This window comes from Dipodomys spectabilis, unplaced genomic scaffold (genome assembly GCF_019054845.1).
Source record: "Dipodomys spectabilis isolate Male_0828 unplaced genomic scaffold, ASM1905484v1 ptg000141l, whole genome shotgun sequence".
Lineage (NCBI taxonomy): Eukaryota > Metazoa > Chordata > Mammalia > Rodentia > Heteromyidae > Dipodomys > Dipodomys spectabilis.
The window spans coordinates 8,057,830-8,081,085 of record NW_024870818.1 but is presented as its reverse complement, the minus strand read 5'-3'; the positions used below and the strand labels follow the sequence as shown (position 1 = coordinate 8,081,085).

Genomic DNA, 23,256 nt, shown 5'->3' with positions numbered 1-23,256 from the left:
GAAAGTCAAAAGATTGGTTTGCTTTTCTTTCATACTGTCAGTACTTGTTAGGTTTCAAAATTTTAATGGTGCCATTTCTAGCTTAAATATAAGGTGTGTGGAGTGGGCTTCCCCAAACTGAATTGTCTTCAGAATACTAATCTTAATCCTAGGAAATTTTTCCGTAGTAGACATCTTGGGAAATGTATTTTAACTGTACAATTTTGTTTGTTCTTATTTTTAGCTGTTTTATCTCACCGCTTTGCCAGAAGTCATGCCACCAAGAAGAAATGGGAAACCTAAACTTCCCGTCCCACTTCCAGAAGGCAAAGTTCTGGATGATACAGAAGGGAAGCAATGGGTACTGGGCAAGATGATTGGCTCTGGAGGATTTGGATTGATATATTTAGGTAATATTCTTATGTAATATTCTTATACCAAATATTCTTATGTATAGGATTGTACCTGTAATAATAGTATTTTAAAAGTGAAACTAAAATAATATAGAATTCATGAATGTACTTTATTAAGTAAAGATAGTTAATGTTTAATACACTAAACATTAGGTTCAAGACATGAGTGACATGCTCTCTGTTGTCTATGCTTTTCTCCCTGACTCTTAAGGTCTTTTTTAGGGCATAATTTCACAATCTGCCAGACAACACACAAATGTTCTGTTTTTGAGAGCTTCTTTTCTAGCATACATTGCTTTTTATATACCTGTATAAATATAAACACTTTCTGTTTGTGAGTCTTTATTTTTTAAATAACACAAGGGCTTAATCATTTCCCAACTGTGCTCAACTGGAGAATTAAGCTTTAATAAGTCAAAGTATCTTTTACATGGAATGAATGAACTTCTTTCTTGTGTATCTGGATTAGCATTAGTTATGTTCCATGCTTGGAATAAGTGAAAAACAGACATCCAGATAATTTCTGTGTTACAGTTAGGGAATGCTGGATGAATGTACTTCTACATTAAATTTAAATATTGTCTTACATGTATGGTGGAATGAGACTATCCATTGTAAGATTGGATTTGATGAATAAGAAAACTGTTACTGATTTTAAAAGAACACTTTAGGGCTAGCCTGGTAAAGTGCATGTGAAAGATTCTGAGTTCCTAGATCTCTGTCATATTCACCCCTCCCCCACCAATGTTTTTAAAAAACAAAGCAAAACACAAGGATAAATTTAAGAAACTTTATTCCTAGTATGATATCTTTTCCATAGTAGTTTAAAACATTAATAAAAGAAAATTGAGAGAATCTTGAGTTCCTCATTATTTCCAAATAAATACATTTTCTGATTCATAAAACACATCTTTTTTTTCATAACATTGTTTGTAGTTTTGAATGAATGAATACATTTCAGTTAATAAATAACTTTATTAGTTACCTGTGTAATTTAATTGGATATAACAATATTCCATTCTGTCTAAGTAAAAGACAGTTTTTTCTATTTGTAAGGCATCATCTAGTTTAAAAAATGCTGGAATTCTGGCTGGGCCTGGTGGCACACATCTATAATCCCATCACTTAGGGAATTGAGGCAGGAGGAACTAGTTCAAGACCAATTTAGGCTATATATTAAGACCTATCCTTTTTTAAAAAAGGTGAATTAACTTTCACATACATTATTAGATTTAACAAAAAACATTCCAGTAACATGTCAGTATGATAAACTAATTGCATGTTATACTTTCTTAGTGAAATTCTTCAAAATGCAGGTAGTGTCTGATCACAAGGGCAGAATGCCACATGTAGCTAGTGGCTGCCCTTTTATAATGTACACTTAAAAGTCCATGTGTAGCTGGAGTCGGGGAACAGTAGCATTCTCTGCATGATAAATATTTGAGACATGGAATTAGTGAATTCTCTTTCATAGCAAAGTTAAGATCTCCAATATACTGTCTTAACTCAAGGTCACAGATAAAGGAATTGAATACATTATTTTTACAATGACTGAGCTGTGGCCTTGGATACCCACAACTTATTACAACTTACCTTTTATAGTTTTCTAATGTTTCAGTTATTTGAATAATTCCAAAGAACTGGAGAAAAGCATTGACTGTAAGAAGCTTTCCCTGTTTTCACTTCTTGAAATGTAAAGTATTATGTTAATATGTACTTAAATTTGAGTGCATATTTAAGATTAAATATACATTTGTATACATTCGTGTGCATACATAGTCACTGCTTATTTTATTCCTATCATGAAAAAGAAATATATTTGCTGAAGCACGTGATTTGATCTATCCCTCTTCAAGTGCAGAAAAGTTCTTTCAGGGCAAGTATATGTCACATATTTTGTTAGTTTTTTCTCATAACCAAAATCATTGATTTACAAAACATTTCAGGGTTGAGTATGTTATATAGCACCTTCCACAACGGAATTTTGGAACCTGGATTCTCCGAAGGTGAACAAGTATATAGCATTGAAGGAAGATTAAAAAAAAATTTTTAGCTTTTTTTGAGAAAAAAAAAACGAAGGCTCCATTCTTTGCAATATATAATAATGCTGTGTGTTCCACATGCTGCCATTGTTCTACCAAAAGTGATAGCAGAGAATCAGTGAAGTTTCTTTTTTTCTTTTTGCTTATGTGGTACTGAGGAATCGAACCCAGGGCCTCATGCATGCAAGGCAAGCACTCTACCACTGAGCCACCTTCCTAGCCCCTCAGTGAAGTTTCTTTAAATTTCATTTAGTATTACTTATTATTATCAAAGCAAGAGAAGCAATTCCTTGTATCCTTTTGGTATTTTACCAGGGTGCTCATCCCCTCCTATATATAAATTAAGTAGTTAAATTCAAGTTTTCCTGATTGTGTCCAGTAACATTCTTTTAGGTATTATTCTTTCCATATACTTTGCTTCAGCAGATATTTTATAAGCATTTGTTGCCTAAGGCTGAGAAGAAACTATCCACTATGTCTAGCTTATTGAGTATGAACAACTGTCCTCTAGCTTTGAGATCAATAGCCCAGGCCTTTCAGTAATCAGCAACTTTAGAGGAAAGAGGAAGGAGCTGAGAAGTTTGGTATTTACTCTTGACTTGGAGAAGTAATGTGCCTGTAGCACTAGAAGAGATAGTTAGAAGAGTGGGAAGTCTGAATATAAGAACAAAGTCAGGGTTCTTCCTTTGTGTATGAAAGGGGGTATAGGAAGAAAAGAAACTGGTTTAGGGTATGGGAAAACTTCCTGTCGTTTTAATATCAAATGTGCGAAAAAGTTTCTAAAACTCCAGGGAAAGAGACAGAACTGAAGGTTTGAATTCTACTTTAATGCTGGGTATAACACAGAACTAACTAACCCAAGGGAGAACTGCATACATAAGAGCAGGAGTTTCCGTGCTAGGCAAATCAAGCGTTGAGTCCTGACTTGTGGCTAAGACCCTTATAAATTGAGTGACTTTTACCTCATGAATATCTTTGTTTCTACTCTGTATAATTGCAATAGTAACTGTGAGGATTAAATTAGATATTTTTTTAAAGAACTTGGATCATAGCAAGCCTTTAATAAGTGTTATTTATTTATTTGATGCCACAGTGGATTAGGATAGGGATGAAGACTTCATTGGGAGAATTTTCTGTTCATCCTGCTAAAAAATGTGGTAGATTTAGTCATGAATGTGGTAAAACTAGAACATAAAGGATGTTCTTAGACTCACTGACCAGTATTCCTGTCTCCTGAAATTTGCCATCATGGCATAACAAATAAAACTTTCATTCTATACATGGATTAGCTTGGGTAACAGAAATAATTTTTAAAAACCCAGAAGAGCAGAACTGTAGGACAAACTTCAGGGTAGATTCCAAATTCCTCTGAAGACTTGTTACGTGAATAAACATAGATACAGATTATCTGTAGAGGTTGTAAGTGTTCAAAGTTGAGCATGATTTTGACTCGTTGGCCTCTGGAATATCAAGCACAAGTAGATGCTCACTAGCTACTGGCTTAAGGCAATGAGGCTGAGAGTAGGATACTGAACCCCCACCAGCCAGTTTGTTTTGTTCTTTGCATAACTTTAGATGCTACCCTTAATCCCGCCTGTAATTTTACACATAAACAGCCTTATTTAGGAAAAAAGTTAAGAAAAGGTAACTTATGTCATCTAAAAGAATGTTCATATGCCTGATTGACAGTAAACCAATATCATTCCTTTTTATAAAGAATAACCTTATCATATCTAAAATTAGCTGTCAGAAGCCTTAAGATTGGATCACTTATTTCTGGATAGCTGTTTAGACTTTACCTATGTGACTGAAGACATTTTTCAGTTATGCTGTCAGATTAGACTAATTTTGCTTTCTAGAGATATAGAAGGAATCTTTTTGGGGCAATCTTTACAACTTACCAAAAATTAACTTTTTGATGAGGAAACATTTCTATTTTTGAAGACATAGAAAATTTGTGTGTGGTTTTAATTTTTTAGTTATGGATTGGGTTTTAAGATATATAAGAAAATATTTAGAAAATTCAGGCTAATGCTAGCAGTAATTAGAGTTACTGGAACATGCATTCCTTTATTACACATTGCAGTATTAAATGCCATTTTGGCACTGTTTTGTAGAGATAAGAAGTCTTGTGGGAGTGAAAGAGAATGACTATGAAAATAAGGATTATTTATATTAGAAACTAGAATGTATCTGTCTCTGTCTTTCTCTGTCTCTCTCCCTCTCTATCTACCATAGTTCCTAGATGAAGGTAGATACTCAAAAGAGATTTTCTGAATTTAGTATATTTGATGGACCTATAGATGAGAAATAAGTCTTTAGAAGATATATTTTAATTTATTTTAAGTTTGTATGTGCTGTCTATAGGCCATTAATTTTAAGTTTTGAAGGAAGTAGCAGTGTTTGTTTACCGATCAGTCAAGAAGTCTAAGTAGCTAAGAAAGTTTGTGTTCTTTTTATAAAAAAAGGAAAGTTGTAGTAAGGCTTATCCTTTGCTTATATTTTTTTTTTACTTTTTAAGCATTTCACATTAGTAAAAAATATTTTATGTTTTCTTCATCTTCATTTTTGCTGCAATCTCTTTTGCTTTAGGAAAGGCTTATAAATAACCTATTTTTCTGTGCATTTGTAACTCTTCTACTGTGCCTGCTACTATCTTGTAACTGTTTACAATGGTCAAGGTTTTTTTTTTAATTTGAAACTTATTGCTATGGGGAAATTTCTTCTTCATGAAATGAGCTCACCTCTATTGCCACACAATAAAAGAATTTTCAGCTTTTGAGAGCTTCTGGCTTCCTTATGAAATATGGATAGACTTCTGCTTCTGAAGTGTTTTAGGTTTTGCTTCTTTAGATAAGAAAGAAGAGGAATAAATAGTATGAGGTATGTTCTTTTTTTTTAAGACACAGTGATATCTATGTTTCTGAGATAAATTAGAAGAAAACAAAGAAACTTTAAAGTTCTAAACAAGAGTTCACTAGAAATTAGCATTTTGGATAATGAAAATTTTCCTGTAATCGACACTTAGCGATACAAAGGTGCTTATAAGTTTTATCCTACGTAGTTTCTTACAATTAGTGCTTCTTAATGTTTGCCGCTTACAGCTTCATTACATGGATTATATTTGTTTGTTTCTGAACAACATATAGTATTTTGTGTGGGAGAGTATTTTAGCAGAGCAGACAGAAAACTCAGCAATTATTTCTAGGTAATTGTTACAGACAACCATCGTTTGTTTAAAAAAGATAGCAAGTTGCACTGAATTTTCTTTTAACATCTCTAGTCAGGGGAAATGGTTCTGTAGAAAGACATCCATTGAAGGCCAGAAACATCTACAGATGCAATGTGATCTCAAGCAATGAAGCATGTGGCCCTTCATTGGCATTATATGATAACAGGAGGATCTTCTGGCAGAAGAACTGACTTTTGCTGAGTTCTGCATGCTGCCCCTCCAAACCCATCTTTGATTGGCACCTATGCCCTATTGAAACTGGCATCACACCTTCTGAATGGGCGCTGTGCCAGGCTAGCAGATGGGTATGGGCAAAATCATGCCAGAAACCCAGTATGTGAATCAAGTTTAAGTATCAGGGGCCCAAACTCCCATCCAGGGATATAAAAACTACAGTCTGTTGAGAGCTTTTTGTGCTTAAGGTTAAAGGACATGCCATTTCTACTCCAGCTTAGAGGTTGATTAATTTTGAAAGTCAAACAGGATCTCCCATGGCTGTGTCAGGCAAAATTCTATCTTTGGTGAATGAGAATTACTACTTCATGTAGGGAGGAGAAAGTATTGTAATGAAGTTTCCAATGAGAGTTACTCTCCTGCAAGTGCCTCCAGCACTTAAACAGCATGTGTTCAGTGGAGATGAATATTTCTATTCTCCAGCAGAGCCAGGTGCAATCAAAGCCAGATCTTCAACCTGCTGCAGTAAAGAACCCTAAATTTAGAAAGGGCAGGGGAAGTTTAGAAGAACTCTGTGGTGGCAGATCTTCTCACCATGAACTGATGGAACTTCACAAAAGTGTGTAAAGGAGGAGGTGAAGGGAAAACTCCAAACAGAAAACCTTCAGAACCAGAAAGATCTTTAACAAACCAAAGGAGAAAGTTGAATCTTTTCTCCTCCATGTAGAAATTCTTCTGAATTTTTCTATCAGATATCTTAGGTTACCAAAATGTTAGAACCAACTTAATGCATAAGGAGCAAAACTTCCTATTCTTAAATTTATATCATTGCATGTCTATCATATATATAAAGTTTGCTTCTTGAATAATGGATTTTGCATAAAATTGTGTCCTAACATTATATTCCTTATGATTGTCTCACACACACACTTCAGAGCTCCCCTGTCTTGCAAAAAACAAAAGCACCACATCATTCCTTGTGATCACTTCAGTCATAGCTTCTACATGCTCTTAAATTTATAGGAATGCCTACAAGACCAGCTGTGGCCAAGAGCAGCTTTTCCTAATCGCCTTATAGCCATTGCTTTTGCTTTTCCACTGTGTAAACTTTATCTATGGAACAGATTCCATGAGACCGTTGTGAATACTTCAACGTATTCAAAACATATAACTGCCACAAATTAAACTACTAAAACTAAAGCTGGTGCATTGTAACTGCCAAGTAAAACTGGCACGTCCCTCTGTCAGACTGCAGGAGAGTGTGCCATACAGTCCTCGGAAAACACAGTTCATCCACAAGCACTCTTGTCACTTGCTCTGATATTAAACCAGAGAAAGTGACATTAATTAAAGAAGTGACATGAGCCAACAAAAGCAATGAAAGTATAAGCTTTGGCTCATGTGCAGACCTTACCCAACCTGTTCTGCTTAGGTATTGAGACCATTTCGGAAGAGTAGCTAGTATGGCTACTTTTATTCCTCCTCTCATCTTCCCATTCTAAAACATTTTTCAAACAACTCACATTTCATGTCCAGCATTAGGCTATTTAATTAGTACATTGGTAGTCATTGCATGATTCCCCCAAACGCTGGTGTGCTGGCATGAGGTATATTTACTGCACTTGTTAGCTCTGACATGTCCAACTAAAGGTGGAAGACAGTTGATTCATTGAAAAGGCCAACAACATCTAACCAGGAAGAGTACCTGGATTTGGTAGATTGGAAGCTATGAAGTCTATTGGTGGGGCTAGTGTGGAAACAGAATGGGACTGGCAAACACGTATGTTGTAAGAATTCTATTCTGCTGAAGAGGTAATCAGAGGAGTATCTAGGATTCTCTTCTTTGTTCTTATAGTATGCATTTTCATAATACACATCATTATTGCATATGATTACTGTTTGCATACTGTCTTCACATGCCCTCAACCTACACATGTGCTTATCCATGCCCTGATATAAATTACTGACAGGTAGTCTCTTCAAGTGCTTAAACATGGCCTTACAAGTGAGTTTAAAAAAAAATTTTTGGTAATGAAGTATAGAACTGTCTTGTTATAGAAAAAAATATTTTCCAATGAGTAGGTTGTGTAAGACTAAATTTTGTCCTTGCTTTTAATATAACGTATGGTTTATATGTAAAGCATTGTGCTATGTTTAATATAACATGGTCTCTGTACAACAATTTTAGTTTTAGATATGTTATTTTCTGTATTTGGAGAGTGTTCTATATTTTGGAGAGAGATAGTTTTTCAAATATGTTTTTAAAAATGGGAAACTATGTACTTAATCCTTGCACTAATTTATTGGGAAAAGTCTACTTTGCTAATGCACTGTATAGGGGAGTAAAAAATGAGTATTGTATTACGACTAAACAGTTTTCTGTTTAGAATAAAACAACTGTACTGTTATTTAACTGAAGTGGTCCTAATAGAAAGTATGAACCTGTATGGGGAACAAGCTTGGTGTTTACCATTAAAAGGATTGACTAATAGGCATAAAATGGGCATGAGAAATCAACTTTCCAAAGAATGTGAGCACATCTTTAACAAAATAATTAGAATTGTGCCCCTTCCTTCCTAACTTCCTTCCTTCCTTCCTTCCTTCCTTCCTTTCTTCCTTCCTTCCTTCCTTCCTTCCTTCCTTCCTTCCTTCCTTCCTTCCTTCCTTCCTTTTCTTCCCTTCTTCCCTCCCTCCCTCCCTCCCTCCCTTCCTTCCTTCCATCCTTCCATCCCCCTCCTCCTCCTCCTTCCCCTCCTTCTCCCTCTTTTTGTGTGTGTGTGGTTCTAGGTATCAAACCTAGGGCCTTGGCATAGCAAGCAAGTACTCTACCATAGAGCTAATCCAAGTCTATGAGAGGTTTGATTAAGGGTTTTTACATAGTCAGAAGCTTTTGTTATGTTTTACGGGTGTAGATATTTTCTGTTTGAGATCCAGAATTTTCTATCTGTGTAATTAGCCATGAGTTTAATGCACATTTTTCATATCATGCAGACAATGGCTTCAAAGAGACAGCAATGCTGCAAAGGAGCAAGAAAAGAAGGCCAAAGTTGACACACACAGAGGCAAAACAGTGTAGGAAAAATCAACACGTTTTGCAAAATCAATCATTGAAAATGTGTCAGTGTTCAGGAGACTGTCTTTAATTTGCAATCCAAGTGAAATAGAGTATTTAAATATGAGAGGAAGTATTATTGAGCCCAGCATGCCTGCTACCACTTGTTTGACTAGCTCAGAATAGAACACTGAGAGGCAAGGGCTCAAAGTTAAATGAACATTTATACATTTTAAAATCAAATGAAAGATTCAGAGTATATTCATGAATTAATTTTTCAGAATCCTAAATTTAATCAGCTGGAATTACTTTTAAAGTGTCATTCTATTTAACTTTGGGGAATGATGAATTTGCCTTTTAGTAGAGATGCTGTATTTTATCATGAAGATGAAACAAACTGTCTTTTGTTAATTATTCCCCAAAGACACTGGCCATTTTTCTCTCCTATGCTCAATGTGGAGTAAAGGCAGCTTACGGAAAATTTATTTCAAGCAAGAGCAATTGGAAACGTCACATGTGAGAGAGAGGCTTATGACGAACATAGTTTCCACTTCAGGTATTCTGAGTGACATCTCATGAACCTTGTAAAGGAAATGTTACCAAAGCATTACCTAGAAAGCCTTGAATACAGAGCATAGAAAAGTGAAAAAGAATGAGAGGCCTGGTAAAGAGTAGCAGATGTCTCAGATATTTCTGAGACTACTTAGGTTAGTGTTTGAAATCTTCCTTTATGAAATCATCATTTTAATCATCAGCTCCTAAAATCTTTCCCTTAGTGAGTGCCAAGCTGTGTGTCAAGTGCTTCACATGCATTATTTTATTCAATCCTCCCAACAACTTAAGTAATTTGCCTCTCAGCCACATTTTTAATATTTTTTTTCTCCATGTACACATTTCTTTATGGATTGATGTCCCTTGTCAAACAACACTTCGGAATTATTGCTAGCCAGAGAAAATTATGGCAAATGGTGTGCCTCTGACAGGCTCGTTTCTAAAATAACAGCAAATATGTAATTGATATTATTGGCAGCTAATTGAAGAAATCTGTTAGTGATGATGCTTATAATGGTGTCATTTTCATTCTGATTGACAACCTAAGGCATAGAGCATCAGTGATATGTTTATAACATTATTAAGATGACCAAATCTGTGAAAGAACATCTGATATTTATAGTAAATCTAATTCTGAGCACTGGAATGGTATGTGCTATACCTTAGATAAACTGATATTTTTATGGAAAAACACATAGTTATTCAACCAATAGTGTGCATACAATCTAATGAGAAATGGATTATCTGTCTTTTAAAAAATAGATAAATTTGTCTCATTGAAAAGAACTTTCTATATTGATTTTATACTTAAGATGAAAAGAGACTTCTTTACATCCCTGATATAAATATGTATCATGTAAAAATATGTATTTTTACAAATACTAAATTATTCTTAACCATATCTTTTTCTGGATAATAATTTAAAGATACATTGCTTAGGAAGTAGGTCTTCAAAGAGGTAAAACACAAAAAATTCTTAGATAAGTGGAATTTTGATAATAGACATGTGTCTTGTTAAAAATTTTATATCAAATAAATAATACTTGAATTAAAATAGTCTGGGTTTTTATAAGTTCTTGGAAAATATTATACAACAATAATGATTTATTATACCTTTATGAATAGTTTCAGAAAAAGAGATGAACTTTTAGGTATTCTGAATAAAGCTACTTTCATAAGTTATAATGCTAGGTTATTATTGTTTCTTTTTGGTGGGGAGTAGTGGAGGATAGTACCAAGCCTTGATTTCAGGGCCTTCAGCTTTTGCTTGACCTTTCACTCATGGCTTATGCTCTACCACTTTAGCCACACATTCACTGCAACATTTTTGATAGTTAATTTGAGACTCTTACGGATTTTTCTTTCAGGGTCAGCTTTGAATCTCTGTCTTCAGAGCTCAGCCTCCTGAATGGCTATGATTACAGATATGAGACACCGAAACTTGGCTTATAATGTTCATTTTTATACTGGAATACTTTTATTTTGGAATGTATACATAGCAAAACGAATGAACAGAATACAAGCTGATACATTAAAATGCATGTCTTTGTTGGGCTTAATGCTATATGCCTGTAATCTTAGCACTCTTAAAACCAATCCTGAAGCCGGGAAGCTCACAAGTTTGAGACTGTGTTTTGGGGAAACAAGCAAACAACTACAGACTTAAAACTCACCCTTGCCTACACATTATCAAGAGGATTATTAATTGCAATTTCTGGAGAATGTGAAGAAAAGAAATTGTATGTTACAGTCTTTTAGATCTCCAATGTCAAATGTGAATATTGCAATTGAGAATGGAGTATTAGTGATTAAACTTTCTATCTTACAAAACATTAAGAGGATGAATGAAGGAAAAGTGGTAAAAAATGATTAAATATTGCCACATGAAACCCTTGGAGAGGAAACAAGGCAAAGCTATGTAGATAATGGACAAATGTTATATAATGAATGAGAAAGAAAAAGAATATTGACTTGTATTATCAGAATTTCTGCTCCTGCAGAAAGATCATCAACAAATCTTATGTATTCTGAAATAAACTGCAATTTTGTGTGAATTGTATGCAATATGAAATATCTAAAAAGTTTTTATTGAGGGGTAAAATGTTTCAGCTTCTACCTCTGAAAGAATATGATATTTAATATATGGATCCTCAAACTATATTGAAGACACTTTAATCAACAAATGCTTCTAGGAAAAAATTAGTTATACTGGTAAGAAACAAAATAAATCCATATTACAGAAAAATGACATAAAGAATAAGAAATAATGGAAATCCAAGTCTGATAATCTAACAGACCTTGAGGATAACTGCTACAATAATCAATGAACTTTGATACTGGCTTTGCAGTTCATAGGAAAAATATTAATTTGGATAGACTTTACAGTATTATAAAGAATTTTTTATCTATATACAAATTGATGTTAAGAATTTCATGTATAATCTGGTAAATATAAATCACACAAAACTGTATGTCTCCATTTTCTCTGTTTTCAAGTTGTGCTTCTTTCCAGTCTATCTTCATCTGGAAGTCTATTATTTTCTACCAGAGTTTTCTACCGAAGTTGTGCATTCTGTATTTTCTGAAACAGTTTGGTGTCTATTGATTTCTTTCATCAGCTTTTTAGTCTTGTAGATGCATTGGTTCTTTTTGTAATTTCAGTTTCTATTTGTACCATTTTAGTAAATAAAAACATAATTGAAATTTCTTTGAATTTCTCTCTCAAGATCTCAGTAAACTTTGTTTTCCAAATTTAATTTTATTGTCAAAATGATGTACAGAGGGATTACAGTTATATATGTAAGATAGTGAGTACATTTCTTGATAAACATTGTTACCCCCTCCCTCATTCTTCTCCCACTTTCCCTCCCCCAATGCCCCTTCCCCCAAGTTGTACAGTTCATTGCTTTTGCATTGGTTCACACTTTGTCCTCTGTCCCACCATTTTATTCTTCCCCTTCCCGTCCCTAATCCAGATAAATGTATACACAATGCACAGTGTACCAAAATCAAATATAATGACCACAAAGGATAAACCATGGGGGAGGGAAAACACAACTTCCACATAGTACATTAAAAAGAACAACAAAGAAAATCCTCTTGTTTCCATATAGAGTTTGTTTCACTTAGCATCATCTAATATGGTCCTATTGAACTATTGTGATCCTCTTCTAGTACTATCCTAGATATATACTAATTAATACAAACGAGGGCAACCATGGAGCTTACGTTTCTTTGTGTCTGGCTTACTTCACTTAATATGATTTTTTCCAAGTCTTTCCATTTCCTTACAAATGGGGTGATGCCATTCTGATGGAAACATAGAATTCCATTGTGTATATATACCACATTCATCTAATGAAGGGAAGGGCATCTAGGTTGGTTTCATATCTTAGCTATGGTAAATAATGTTCCAATGAACATGGTTGTGCTCGTTTCTTATTTTTGTATATGTAAGTCTTTTGTGGGGGAGACTATTTTTTTCCCTGTTATTCAAAAAGAGGAATCTCTTACTCCCTTTCTTCTTTTACAAAAGTACTAGTGGTTGAAATCAGGGTCTTGTGCATGCTAGGTAGGTGTTCTACCACTTAAGCCATGTTCCCAGCCCTTTTCTTTTTTTGACAGTACTGAGGACTGCATTCAAGGCCTCATGCTTTCTCAGCCTTCACTCTTCCACTTGAGCTATGACTCTAGAACCCATCCTTCTTTTTGAGGCAGTCTTAAAAGTTTTTTGGTCTGTTTTTTATTGCACTTTATTTTAGGTTACAGTTGTACATTTAAAGTAGCTGATGAATGTCTAATTTTTTTCTCTAAATTGTATAAGCAGACATCATAATTGTTACTTATCAGCATTTAATTTCACTAGCTGGAATTGTGCTTAGCTTACTATAGTAAATAGATACTAATATTAATATAATTCTATTGTTAGGAGGATCTACATTGTATCTGGAATAATATAAAACATCTCTGCTTTCTAGTTCAGTTTAGATTTAGGCTGGTCAGTGTATTCTGACAAGTTCACTGAGATTGGTGTGTAGCTATCAAATAACAAATATAGGGATGTTTTAGATGCGTGCTAAAACAGTTCATGTGAAATGATTAGAAAAGAAAATACAGATTATAAAGTGATAGGGACATACTGATAGAAATAAGCAAGGAACAAAGCTTTGGGCTGGATAGATATATTCCTAACGTTAACAGAATAAATTATGTAGTTGAAATACCCATTTTTTCTCTCTCTCTTTTTTAAAATTTTGTCAATGTGGGGCTTGAACTCTGCCTGGGTGCTGTCCCTGAGCTCTTCAGCTCAAGGTTAGTGCTCTACCCCCTTGAGCCACAATGCCTCTTCCAGTTTTCTGCTAGTTAATTAGAGACAAGAGTCTTTCCTGCCCCGGCTGGCTTTGAACCATGAACCTCAGATCTCAGCCTTCTGAATAGCTATGACTACAGGCTTGAGCCACTGTCACCCGGACCATTTTTTTCATAAGCAGCTTACAGTCTTTTGAGCTCAAAGATTTAGTTCCTTCTGTAGTCATCTGCTTTTAGGCAAGAGGATGGACACTTCAGGGAACAAAGCTACTTGTCTAGCGTAGGTATTATTAAGTGAGCTAAGGTTGAGGCTGTTTCTTTCCAGCCTTAGGCATTATATTAGTGAAATGGTTACTAATGAATGGGAAGATGGATATTCTTACCTCTTAATGAACTCTGGACCTTATCCCTGTATACACTTTCTTCAGATCTCTTTAGTTAAAACTGGATAATCCTCTAGCAAGTCTCTTGTAATGACTGCATGGGTTAAAGTGAAATAACTATACACATGAGCCTGACAAGAAAATTTTAAATGATTTTAATAAGTTTAATTTTTGTTACTATTATGAAGTTGGAGTTCATAATATTATCTAATAGCAGCTGATGCAGCATTGCTGATGTTAAACCCTTTGGGGAATGGATAACAAAGTTGAGCACAAGTTTGCTGAACTATAATATATTACTTATATTCTTTAATAAACTTGTGAAACATTTTAATACATAGAGGATTAGAAGGTTTAGAAGAAAGACGAGGAAAAATTTTGAGAGTAATGAGAACATATTTTAATAAGGATACTTAGAGGCTGGGAAGGTGGTTCAGTGGTAGAGTGCTTGTCTTGCATGCATGAGGCCCTGGGTTTGATTCCTTAGCACCAGATAAGCAGAAAAAGCCAGAAGTGACGCTGTGGCTCAAGTGGTAGAGCACAAGCCTTGAGCTGAAGAGCTGAGGGACAGTGCCCAGGCCCAGAGTTCAAGCTCCACTACCGACCAAAAAAAGCATACTTAAAACTGTATCTGCAGAATTTTATTTTCTTCTTAATTTGTATCTAATACTGTCTTAACTTTTTTCCTTTCTCTTTCCTTAAAATATTATCTTTGGGAGGGAAAATGATTGAAGAGGGTAGCTAGTTAAGATGCATTGTACACATAAATTAATATGTTGAATTGGGATTCTTTTGTACACTACTTAAAGATAATTGAAAAACGAATTGAAAAACATTATTTTAACTAATACCTGGTACAATGCCTGGCATTTTCTAAAGCCTGGTATTTTTTTGAAAGTTATATTACAATTATTCTGAAATGCAATTGAAAGAAATGAAGTTAAATTACGATTGATGTACGATCTCTATATTTTTTTTGCTGGTTTTGGGGTCAAAATTAAGTGCTTCCATTCAGCTTGTTTGCTCATTTGCTTGCTGGCTGGCTTAATTCAGCTGGTGCTATACCACTTAAGCCATACCTCCAGCCAACTTTTTGCTGCTTATTTTGGAAATGGAGTCTAGCAGAGTTTTCTGCCCAGGTTAGTTTCAAACTGCCATTCTCTGGTTCTCAACTTTACCATCAATAGGGCTAAGATGCAAATTCTTTGTATAGGAATAATTGAAGTCTCAGAAGATTCACAACACTTTATTCTCATTTTGACCTGCTTTATTTTGTGTTTATTTGGATGTTTAATCATTGGCTATTACAATTATCTAATGCTTTTAAAACCGTATGTCTAGAATATATCTTTCCTATGATTATCATTGTGATCCATGCGATTATCATTGTCTCTTAGTTTGCATGTTTGAATATTTGAATATGGTGATTTGTTAAGCATGGCAGTTAGGGGGTGATGTCTGATAGATGTAAGTTTTGATACTTTCCTAATGAGAATATTGTTCCACTTCTCCAACCCTAGTAGTATCTTGTGTTAATTGAAGAGGATACTTATTACCAATACCTCCTATCATATAAAGTTGTTGGGAAGATACAATAAGTTAATATGTATAAGTGCTTTGTATAGTCTCATGAGTATAGGAGACATTTAGGAATTGGAAGAAGTTATATTTTCCTGTTGAATTTTTCCCCCTGCAGCTTTCCCCCCAAATAAACCAGACAAAGATGCAAGATATGTAATAAAAGTGGTAAGTGTTGCTCTTAAATTTGTGTTTCATATATATTTGACTTTTTTGAGTTGTTTTTATAACAAAATAATTCTTAAATTTTTGCAAGTATTTATCAATAAACATAATGCTATATTTTCACCTTATTAAAATGTTAAAACCAGAGAACCATTGTTCTTTATTGCCATCTACCATGATGGTTTCTGGTCTAGCAATCAGCCCTCCTTCCTATATTACTTCCATTCTCTAGATGGTGAAGTCCTTAAAGGCAGTCCTAGGGTTCTGTTTCTGACTGTATCCCCCGTGCCTAGTACAAAGAATAAAATTTAGTATACATTCATTTAAGAGATCATGTAGACTGAACAAGCCCCCAAGGCAGTTTCCAGTGTGTACATGTTGGTATACAGTGACTGTGTATATTTATGTATATAGTTCTTAGCACTTTTGGTAAGTGCTTTCCATAAGACTACTTTCATGCGTAAGACTATCTTGGTATGGTAGTACAATATGTTGTTTAAAAATGAGATTCTTCAAGTTTATTTAGTGTTTTCTGAGATTTTTAGTGGAAATCTGTGCCTGTGTTTTATAAAGATTGATTCAAGTACTATTATGTATTGCATATGTATACCACATTTTCACAGTTGAAATACTGATTCTATTTTTAGGATTATTTTTTTTCGAGTAAAATTGATTATTCTGTTCTTTCATAGGAATATCAAGAAAATGGTCCATTATTTTCAGAACTTAAATTTTATCAGAGAGCTGCCAAAAAAGATTGTAGTAAGTAAAATTAGCAAAGTAAGCTACTTCTTTATATGTGTCTGCTAAAGTGAGTGTTAATATTTTGGTCTTTTCTGTCCTGGAAAATTCTTTTCCATAAGAAATTTTATTGTAAAGTGATAGTTAACTGCTATAACATAGAAAAGCAAGACAGATGGTATACAAATCTTGATATGGCATACATAATGGGTTATATATTTTAAGTCAAAAGTTGTTTCTACTACTTTATATAAAATGTTGTGATGTTTGATCTAAACTACTAAGAATTCTCTAAATATAAAAGATAGCAGAAGTGAAATTATTTCTTTTATAAAGAACCATTTAGATAGGAAAGATATAATGAAATAACATCACCATTATACATACATATATTTACATACATATACACATATGTACATATATACACATGTATATGTATGTTTCTATATGTATATTTACATATGTGTGTATGCATCTATAAACATTAAGACATGCACACAGAAAAATGGTTGCAAATAGAATGAAGTATATGGAAATGATTAAATACTATTATTTTCAAGAGTGCTAGAAATCTGAATGTTGAAAAATAACTTGGCACTGAACATTATATATAAGAACTACCAGTTCTAGCCTAGTATGGTGGTATATGCCTGTAATCCCAACTACTTGGGAAACATATTGCAAGTTCAAGGCCAGCTCATACTGGGCAAAGTTACACCCTATCTCACAAAGAAAATAGCAAAACAAAGGACTGCAGGTATGGTTCTAGTAAGAGAGTACTTTCTTGCATAGCATGTGGAAGATCCTGAATTCATTCCTCAATACTTCAAACAAAAACCAAAAACAAAACTTCACCAGTTAGACAAGGAAGAATAAGGCTATTTTTAAATATCAAGGGAGTTGATAGATACAATGGCTAGCATATCATGATTAGGGAAAAGAATGTTAGGTTTTGCCTAAATACTTAACTGGCTTTCATAGTAAAAGCTCTTAGCCATTGAGACTGACCTAACCACTGCTTAATCTGTATCAGACTGATAAATAGAATCCACTAAGTCTGATTTTTTTCTTTATCAGTAGTTTCTTAAATATGGAACATGTATGGTAGAAGTGAAAAAGCAGTTTAATGGCCTGATTGTTCAAGTAAACACCCTAATCATGAATTTTTTGTAAAATGAGTTTAATCAAAATTGTTTCTGCATAGCTATTTCAGAATAAGTTGATTTTTCACCCTAAATTATAATTTTTGGACTACTGTTTTGAAATACAGATAAGGGAGAAAAGTTGTCTCAGTGAGAATACTTTGCTAGTTAATATATTTAGAAATTTAGCATACAAAAAAAAAGAAATTTAGCATACAAATAACTTTTGAATGAATAGAAATATTTGTGAATATGGAACAAATGTATTTTATGACTATGACCTAGTTTTGTTAATATTGATTCAATATTAAAGTTTTTGGATCTGGAGTTATGGCTCCAGTTGTAGAATGTCTAAATTCACTCCCTAGTACCAAAAAATATTGTTTAAAACAATAATTGACTTGGACTTAGCATCTTGTGCCAGGTGCTAGATCTCTTACCAGATGCTGGTGCCTCATACTTGAAATCCTAACCCACTCAAGAAATGAGAGCTGTAAGGTCATAGTTTAAAAGCTTAGGTGGCAACATCTACTAGACTCTGTTTCCAAAATAACCAGTAAAAGCAGGGAGGGGTGACTCAAGTTGTAGAGTGCCAGCCATGTGAGCATGGGGCTGCGAGTTCAACCTTTGTACTGAAAATAAACAGATAAATAAAATGTCTATATTTTGTGTTACCGTGATAATGGATAGAGTGCAAGTCATTAGGAATAAAATTTTGTTTTGTAGAAAATTCTAATTATTTTGGTTAGCTTAGTCTTACCATCTTTGCAAAGGTTAAAAAAATGCTTTTTTAAATAATATGAGTCATTTTGTTGTTAAATTTGTCTTTGCAGTCAAGAAGTGGATAGAACTCAAACAGCTTGATTATTTAGGAATTCCTGTGTTTTATGGATCTGGTCTGACTGAATTCAAGGGACGAAGGTAAAAGCAAATTATAATCAAATGTTAGAAACTATAAATCAATTATAATTAAAGAGAAACCCCGTTCCATATACAACCAATTAAATATCTGTTGCCATGTAACAAGTTACCAAAAACATCATGATTTATAACAAACTTAAAATCCTGTGGGTCAGGAGTCTGCACATGATTTGTCTGGGATGTTGTAGCTCAGGAGCTCTCCTGAAAATTGTAGTCAGCTTTTTGCTGGGTAGGCTGTAGTCACCTCTCAGTGCCCTCTTGGGGGAAGATCTGCTTGCAGAGCCACAAAGGTGGCTGCTGTTGGCAAGCCTGAGACCTGCTCTTCCATTTACTTGTGATTGCTGCTGAGTCTAACTTCATGACTACTTCGGTGTCTATATGATAACACTACCATACTCTTCTTGAATGCTATAAAGAAATGTTAACTAACTTGCTTCCTTTAGAGTAAATGATTAAAAGGGAGAAAGACAGCATCATAAGGGAGGCATCCAGGCCAAAAGTTCTGGTTTGATTTAACCTTTGAACTACTATCACGTTGGCTACATTCTTTTTGCTTGAAGCACATCATAATGCCCCATGTGCTCCTCGAGAAGAGGGGTTCATCTCTTCTCTTGAGGAGAGGTACAGCAAAGAATTTGTAGAAATATCTTTGAAACCACCAGGTAGGATTACTCATCACATCATTACTAGTGATTTAAAGAAGGAAAAAAACTTTTCTACACTTATTTTGTGCCAAGATTTTTATGTATTTTATTGCATTTTATTCTTTGAGTAGCCTTTTTAAGATAGATGAATTTATATTTTACAGATAGATATCCATAGCTTGTTCAAATCATCTTCAAATGCAATACATAAAAAAGGAAAGGAAAAACAATGACTGGAAACAAAGTGAAGGGCTTTCAATAGGGGGACTGCATACTTAGTGAACTGTGGTACATTCATGTCATATCATGTGCAGCCTGTTAAAGAACCAGCTAGAACTGTACTACGAGACACTGTTGAGCACATAGGATTGGGAAAGTGCACATGAGATCACATTTTGGTAAAGCAAAAACCCAAAAGCTTGTGTATATGTGCATAATATAGATACAGAATGGAGGATTATGTCAGTATGTAAATGAAGGGAAGTAAAGAATGAATGCAGAGTGCTAAACAGAAAAGGAAGAAGTATACTTTGAAAAGGATGTGAATGTGGTGGTGTATGTCTGCTAACCCAGCTATAGAAGAGGCATAGGTAGGAGAATTACAGTCCAGTGCTTGTCCAGAGCAAAAACCTGAAATGCTACCCCCCAAAATTACTGATTACTGCCACTGTGGCTCAAGTGGTAGACTGCTTGCTTAGTAAGCATGAGGCCCTGACTTCAAATCCCAGTATTACCAAAAGGAGACATGTGTTTATAAACATGTATAGCAAATAGGTATGATTTTATAAGATTAACAAATATAAATTACATTTTCTATGTGGACAAATTCTTCAGGCTATAGAGCAAAAAATATGATGGAGTTAAAATAAGTTAAAATTAAGGGCGCCCTTATTTTAAAGATTATTCTCTTCATTGTTTAAAACAGTGTGAATAGTTCAGTATAGTATTCCCTTCTCCTAGAAAACTAACTGCAAAGTAAATATTGAGCAGCAGTTTTTTTTTAATAAAAGGATAGCTTGATAATTAATGTAGGTTTAGTACTAAAGGTTTAACCTATATTGTGTTTAGTTGTTAGGTTAGAGATATTTTTCCTTTTCTCAGATTCATTAATTTCAAGCATTATTATTTCAGAAATATTTTTATTTTATTTCTCTTTCTTGTAGTTATAGATTTATGGTAATGGAAAGACTAGGAATAGATTTACAGAAGATCTCAGACCAAAATGGACCTTTCAAAAAGGAAACTGTCCTTCAACTTGGTATTCGGATGGTAAGAAGGCATGAATTATTTTACATACTCTGTTTTCAGATTATTTACTTGTCAAAATGTACAAGTCTTTATTCTCAGAAATTGAAGGATTATTGCTGTTTTGGTGCTGTGATAACAGTGGGCTATGTCAAAGTCCAAGTATGCTTTGTTGGAGGCTGCAGATTCATTTAGACTTTGTTTTTATAGTCTGATTTGTTTCACATATTTGAACATGCTTGCATAGCTACAAGAATACCCTTTCTTTGTTAGTTATACTTATAACAATGCAAATTATGGTCAAGTATTATTATTTTCCATAACAAACATATGATGATTTGGCTGCAAAGGTTTTAGTATGATCTGAGGATGATACCAATAATTAGTTGGGACAATGAATAAGTACATTTTTTCTAAATAAAAAGCAATGAAAGCATAATAGCACCCTTGCATACTTTTATTTATATACCAAATATTTGCATTATCCTTTCTGTATTTGGTTTTCTTACCTCTCAGTTTATACCTTTTGAAGTAAGGTAAAACTACTCCTGACAGGTTGTGATGTGGCAAATAGAGCTCATTGATTTTCGTATTCATTCATCTACCTTGCCAGGAAAGGTTTCTTGAGCACTAGGGTTGCAAGGCCAAAAGAATTTAACGGTGAAACTTATGAGTTTTCCACTACTTTACAGAAGAAACATACTTGGTGTTTTGTTTTGAGGTCTCCGATAAAGAAATTCTCAGCAGGTTTCATGGCTAGTTTGCTGTGTATCTCTCATTTTTGTTGTGTCTTTTTCTTCTTTATGCAGTGTGGTTTGACCACTGGGTTGCCAGGAACATAAGCATAAGCATCATTGAATCTTGATTTCCTTCAATCAGAGGTTCAGTAAAACACTTGATATTTGTGGGTCATTTTATTTAACTTTTTTTCTAAGATGATCAACCAGAAATGATGACATTTTGGAATAATTAACCAGTAATTTTGAAGCATGTCTTTTTGTAGTGTTAATATGAAAACAACCCAATGTGATTCTATATTAAATATGTTTAAATTGATTGTAAATTCTAAACAGAAGTATAACTTACATTATTTTCTTTTCACAGCTGGACATATTGGAATATATACATGAAAACGAGTATGTTCATGGTGACATAAAAGCAGCAAATCTACTTTTGGGTTATGAAAATCCAGATCGGGTAAATACGGTATTAAACTTTTGCTTTCAGTAAGAGTCTTCAAAGTACTATATTGAAACATTGTAAAACAAACTAGTAACCCAGAGGAGTTTACAAATGAGGGCTTAACATGATGAATGTTTTAATTTATTTTACCTTGCTTATTTAATTTAATCCTTGCACCAAACTAATGAGTAATTAGGATGAGGAAACAGAGTCGGAGGGGTTAAGTCATTTGTTAATGGGTACATATGTAAGAAGTGGCTGAACAGGAATCTGAATTTCTGAGCAAATGCAGATAAAGAACTGTCAAAATCCACTGAGAAGTTATGAATGTCTGTGGAAGAAATAAACAGCAAAGTTGTCACATCAGCTCTGCTTCTACTGTATAGCCAGCTAAGTTTCATACAGAGAGCTTGTCGAGTAGAATGATGGGAATGTGGTTGTCCAGTGTAGTGACACTTGACACGTGGCTGTAAGAACTTGAAACATGGCTGAGTACCATAGAAGTGTGTGGCTTAACTGGCTCTCTCACTCATTAGTAGTGGGAATGCAAAATGGGAGGGTTTTTGTTGTTGTTGTTTACTTTGTAGAACCGAACCGGGGATTAAACCTTGTACCTGTTATAGAAGTGTTCTGCCACTTGAGTCTTGTCTCCAACCTGCTTATTTTGGTTTACTTTTGAGATGGGATCTTAAGGTTTTTTGGTCTGGAGACAGCCTTAAACTGAGATCCTTTTTTTTTTTTTTCTTGTCACTGGTGGGACTTGAACTAGGGTCTGGGCACTGTCCCTGAGCCCGAGCCACAACCACCACTTTAGTTGTTTTTGTTGTTGTTGTTGTTGGTCATGGAGCTTGAACTCTGGACCTGGGTGCTGTCCCTGTGCTCTTCAGCTCAAGGCTAATGCTCTACCACTTGAGTCACAGCACCACTTCCGGTTTTCTGGTGGTTTATTGGAGATAAGAGTTTCACGGACTTTCCAGCCCAGGCTGGCTTTGAACCATGATCCTCAGATCTCAGCCTCCTGAGTAGCTAGAATTATAGGCGTGACCATGGGTGAGCCACCAGTCCCCAGGCTACCACTTTGGTTTTTGATTAATTGGATATGAGTCTGCCTGGGCTGCCTTTGAACTGTGATCCTCAGATCTCAGCCTCCTGAGTAGCTAGGATTAAAGGCGTGAGCCACCAGCTCCCAGCTGAGATCTTGCATAGTTGAGATTACAGGTGTTTATACTACTCCCTGCTTGTTTTCCTTTTTTTTTGTATTTGTTTGTTTGCTTTATTTATTGATTTTTTTGTGGTAGTAGGGGTTTCCACTCAGACTTTCTACTTTTGCAAAGCTTTTTTTGCTCTACCACTTAAGCCATACTTCCGCCTTGCTTAATTTTTAGAGATAGGTTCCTGCAAACTTGTACCTGAATTGGCCTTAAACCATAACGTTCCCAGCTCTGGATCTTGGGTAGCTGAGATTATTGGCAAGGTACCACCATGTGTAAAAAATTTCTGTGA

At 34.5% G+C, this 23,256-nt stretch overlaps 1 protein-coding gene across 2 annotated transcripts in view; it reads left to right on the top strand.

Annotated features, from left to right (window-relative positions):
- The window catches only part of Vrk2 (VRK serine/threonine kinase 2), a 76,374-nt gene that overhangs the window by 1,735 nt on the left and 51,383 nt on the right, over positions 1–23,256 (top strand). For both annotated transcript variants that reach the window (XM_042691189.1, XM_042691190.1), the window contains exons 2-7: positions 224–389; positions 15,832–15,881; positions 16,571–16,640; positions 18,595–18,682; positions 20,490–20,595; positions 21,676–21,768. In XM_042691189.1, coding sequence (XP_042547123.1) covers positions 254–389; positions 15,832–15,881; positions 16,571–16,640; positions 18,595–18,682; positions 20,490–20,595; positions 21,676–21,768 — 543 coding nt within the window. In that variant the 5' untranslated portion in view covers positions 224–253. The remainder of the gene's footprint in view (positions 1–223; positions 390–15,831; positions 15,882–16,570; positions 16,641–18,594; positions 18,683–20,489; positions 20,596–21,675; positions 21,769–23,256) is intronic.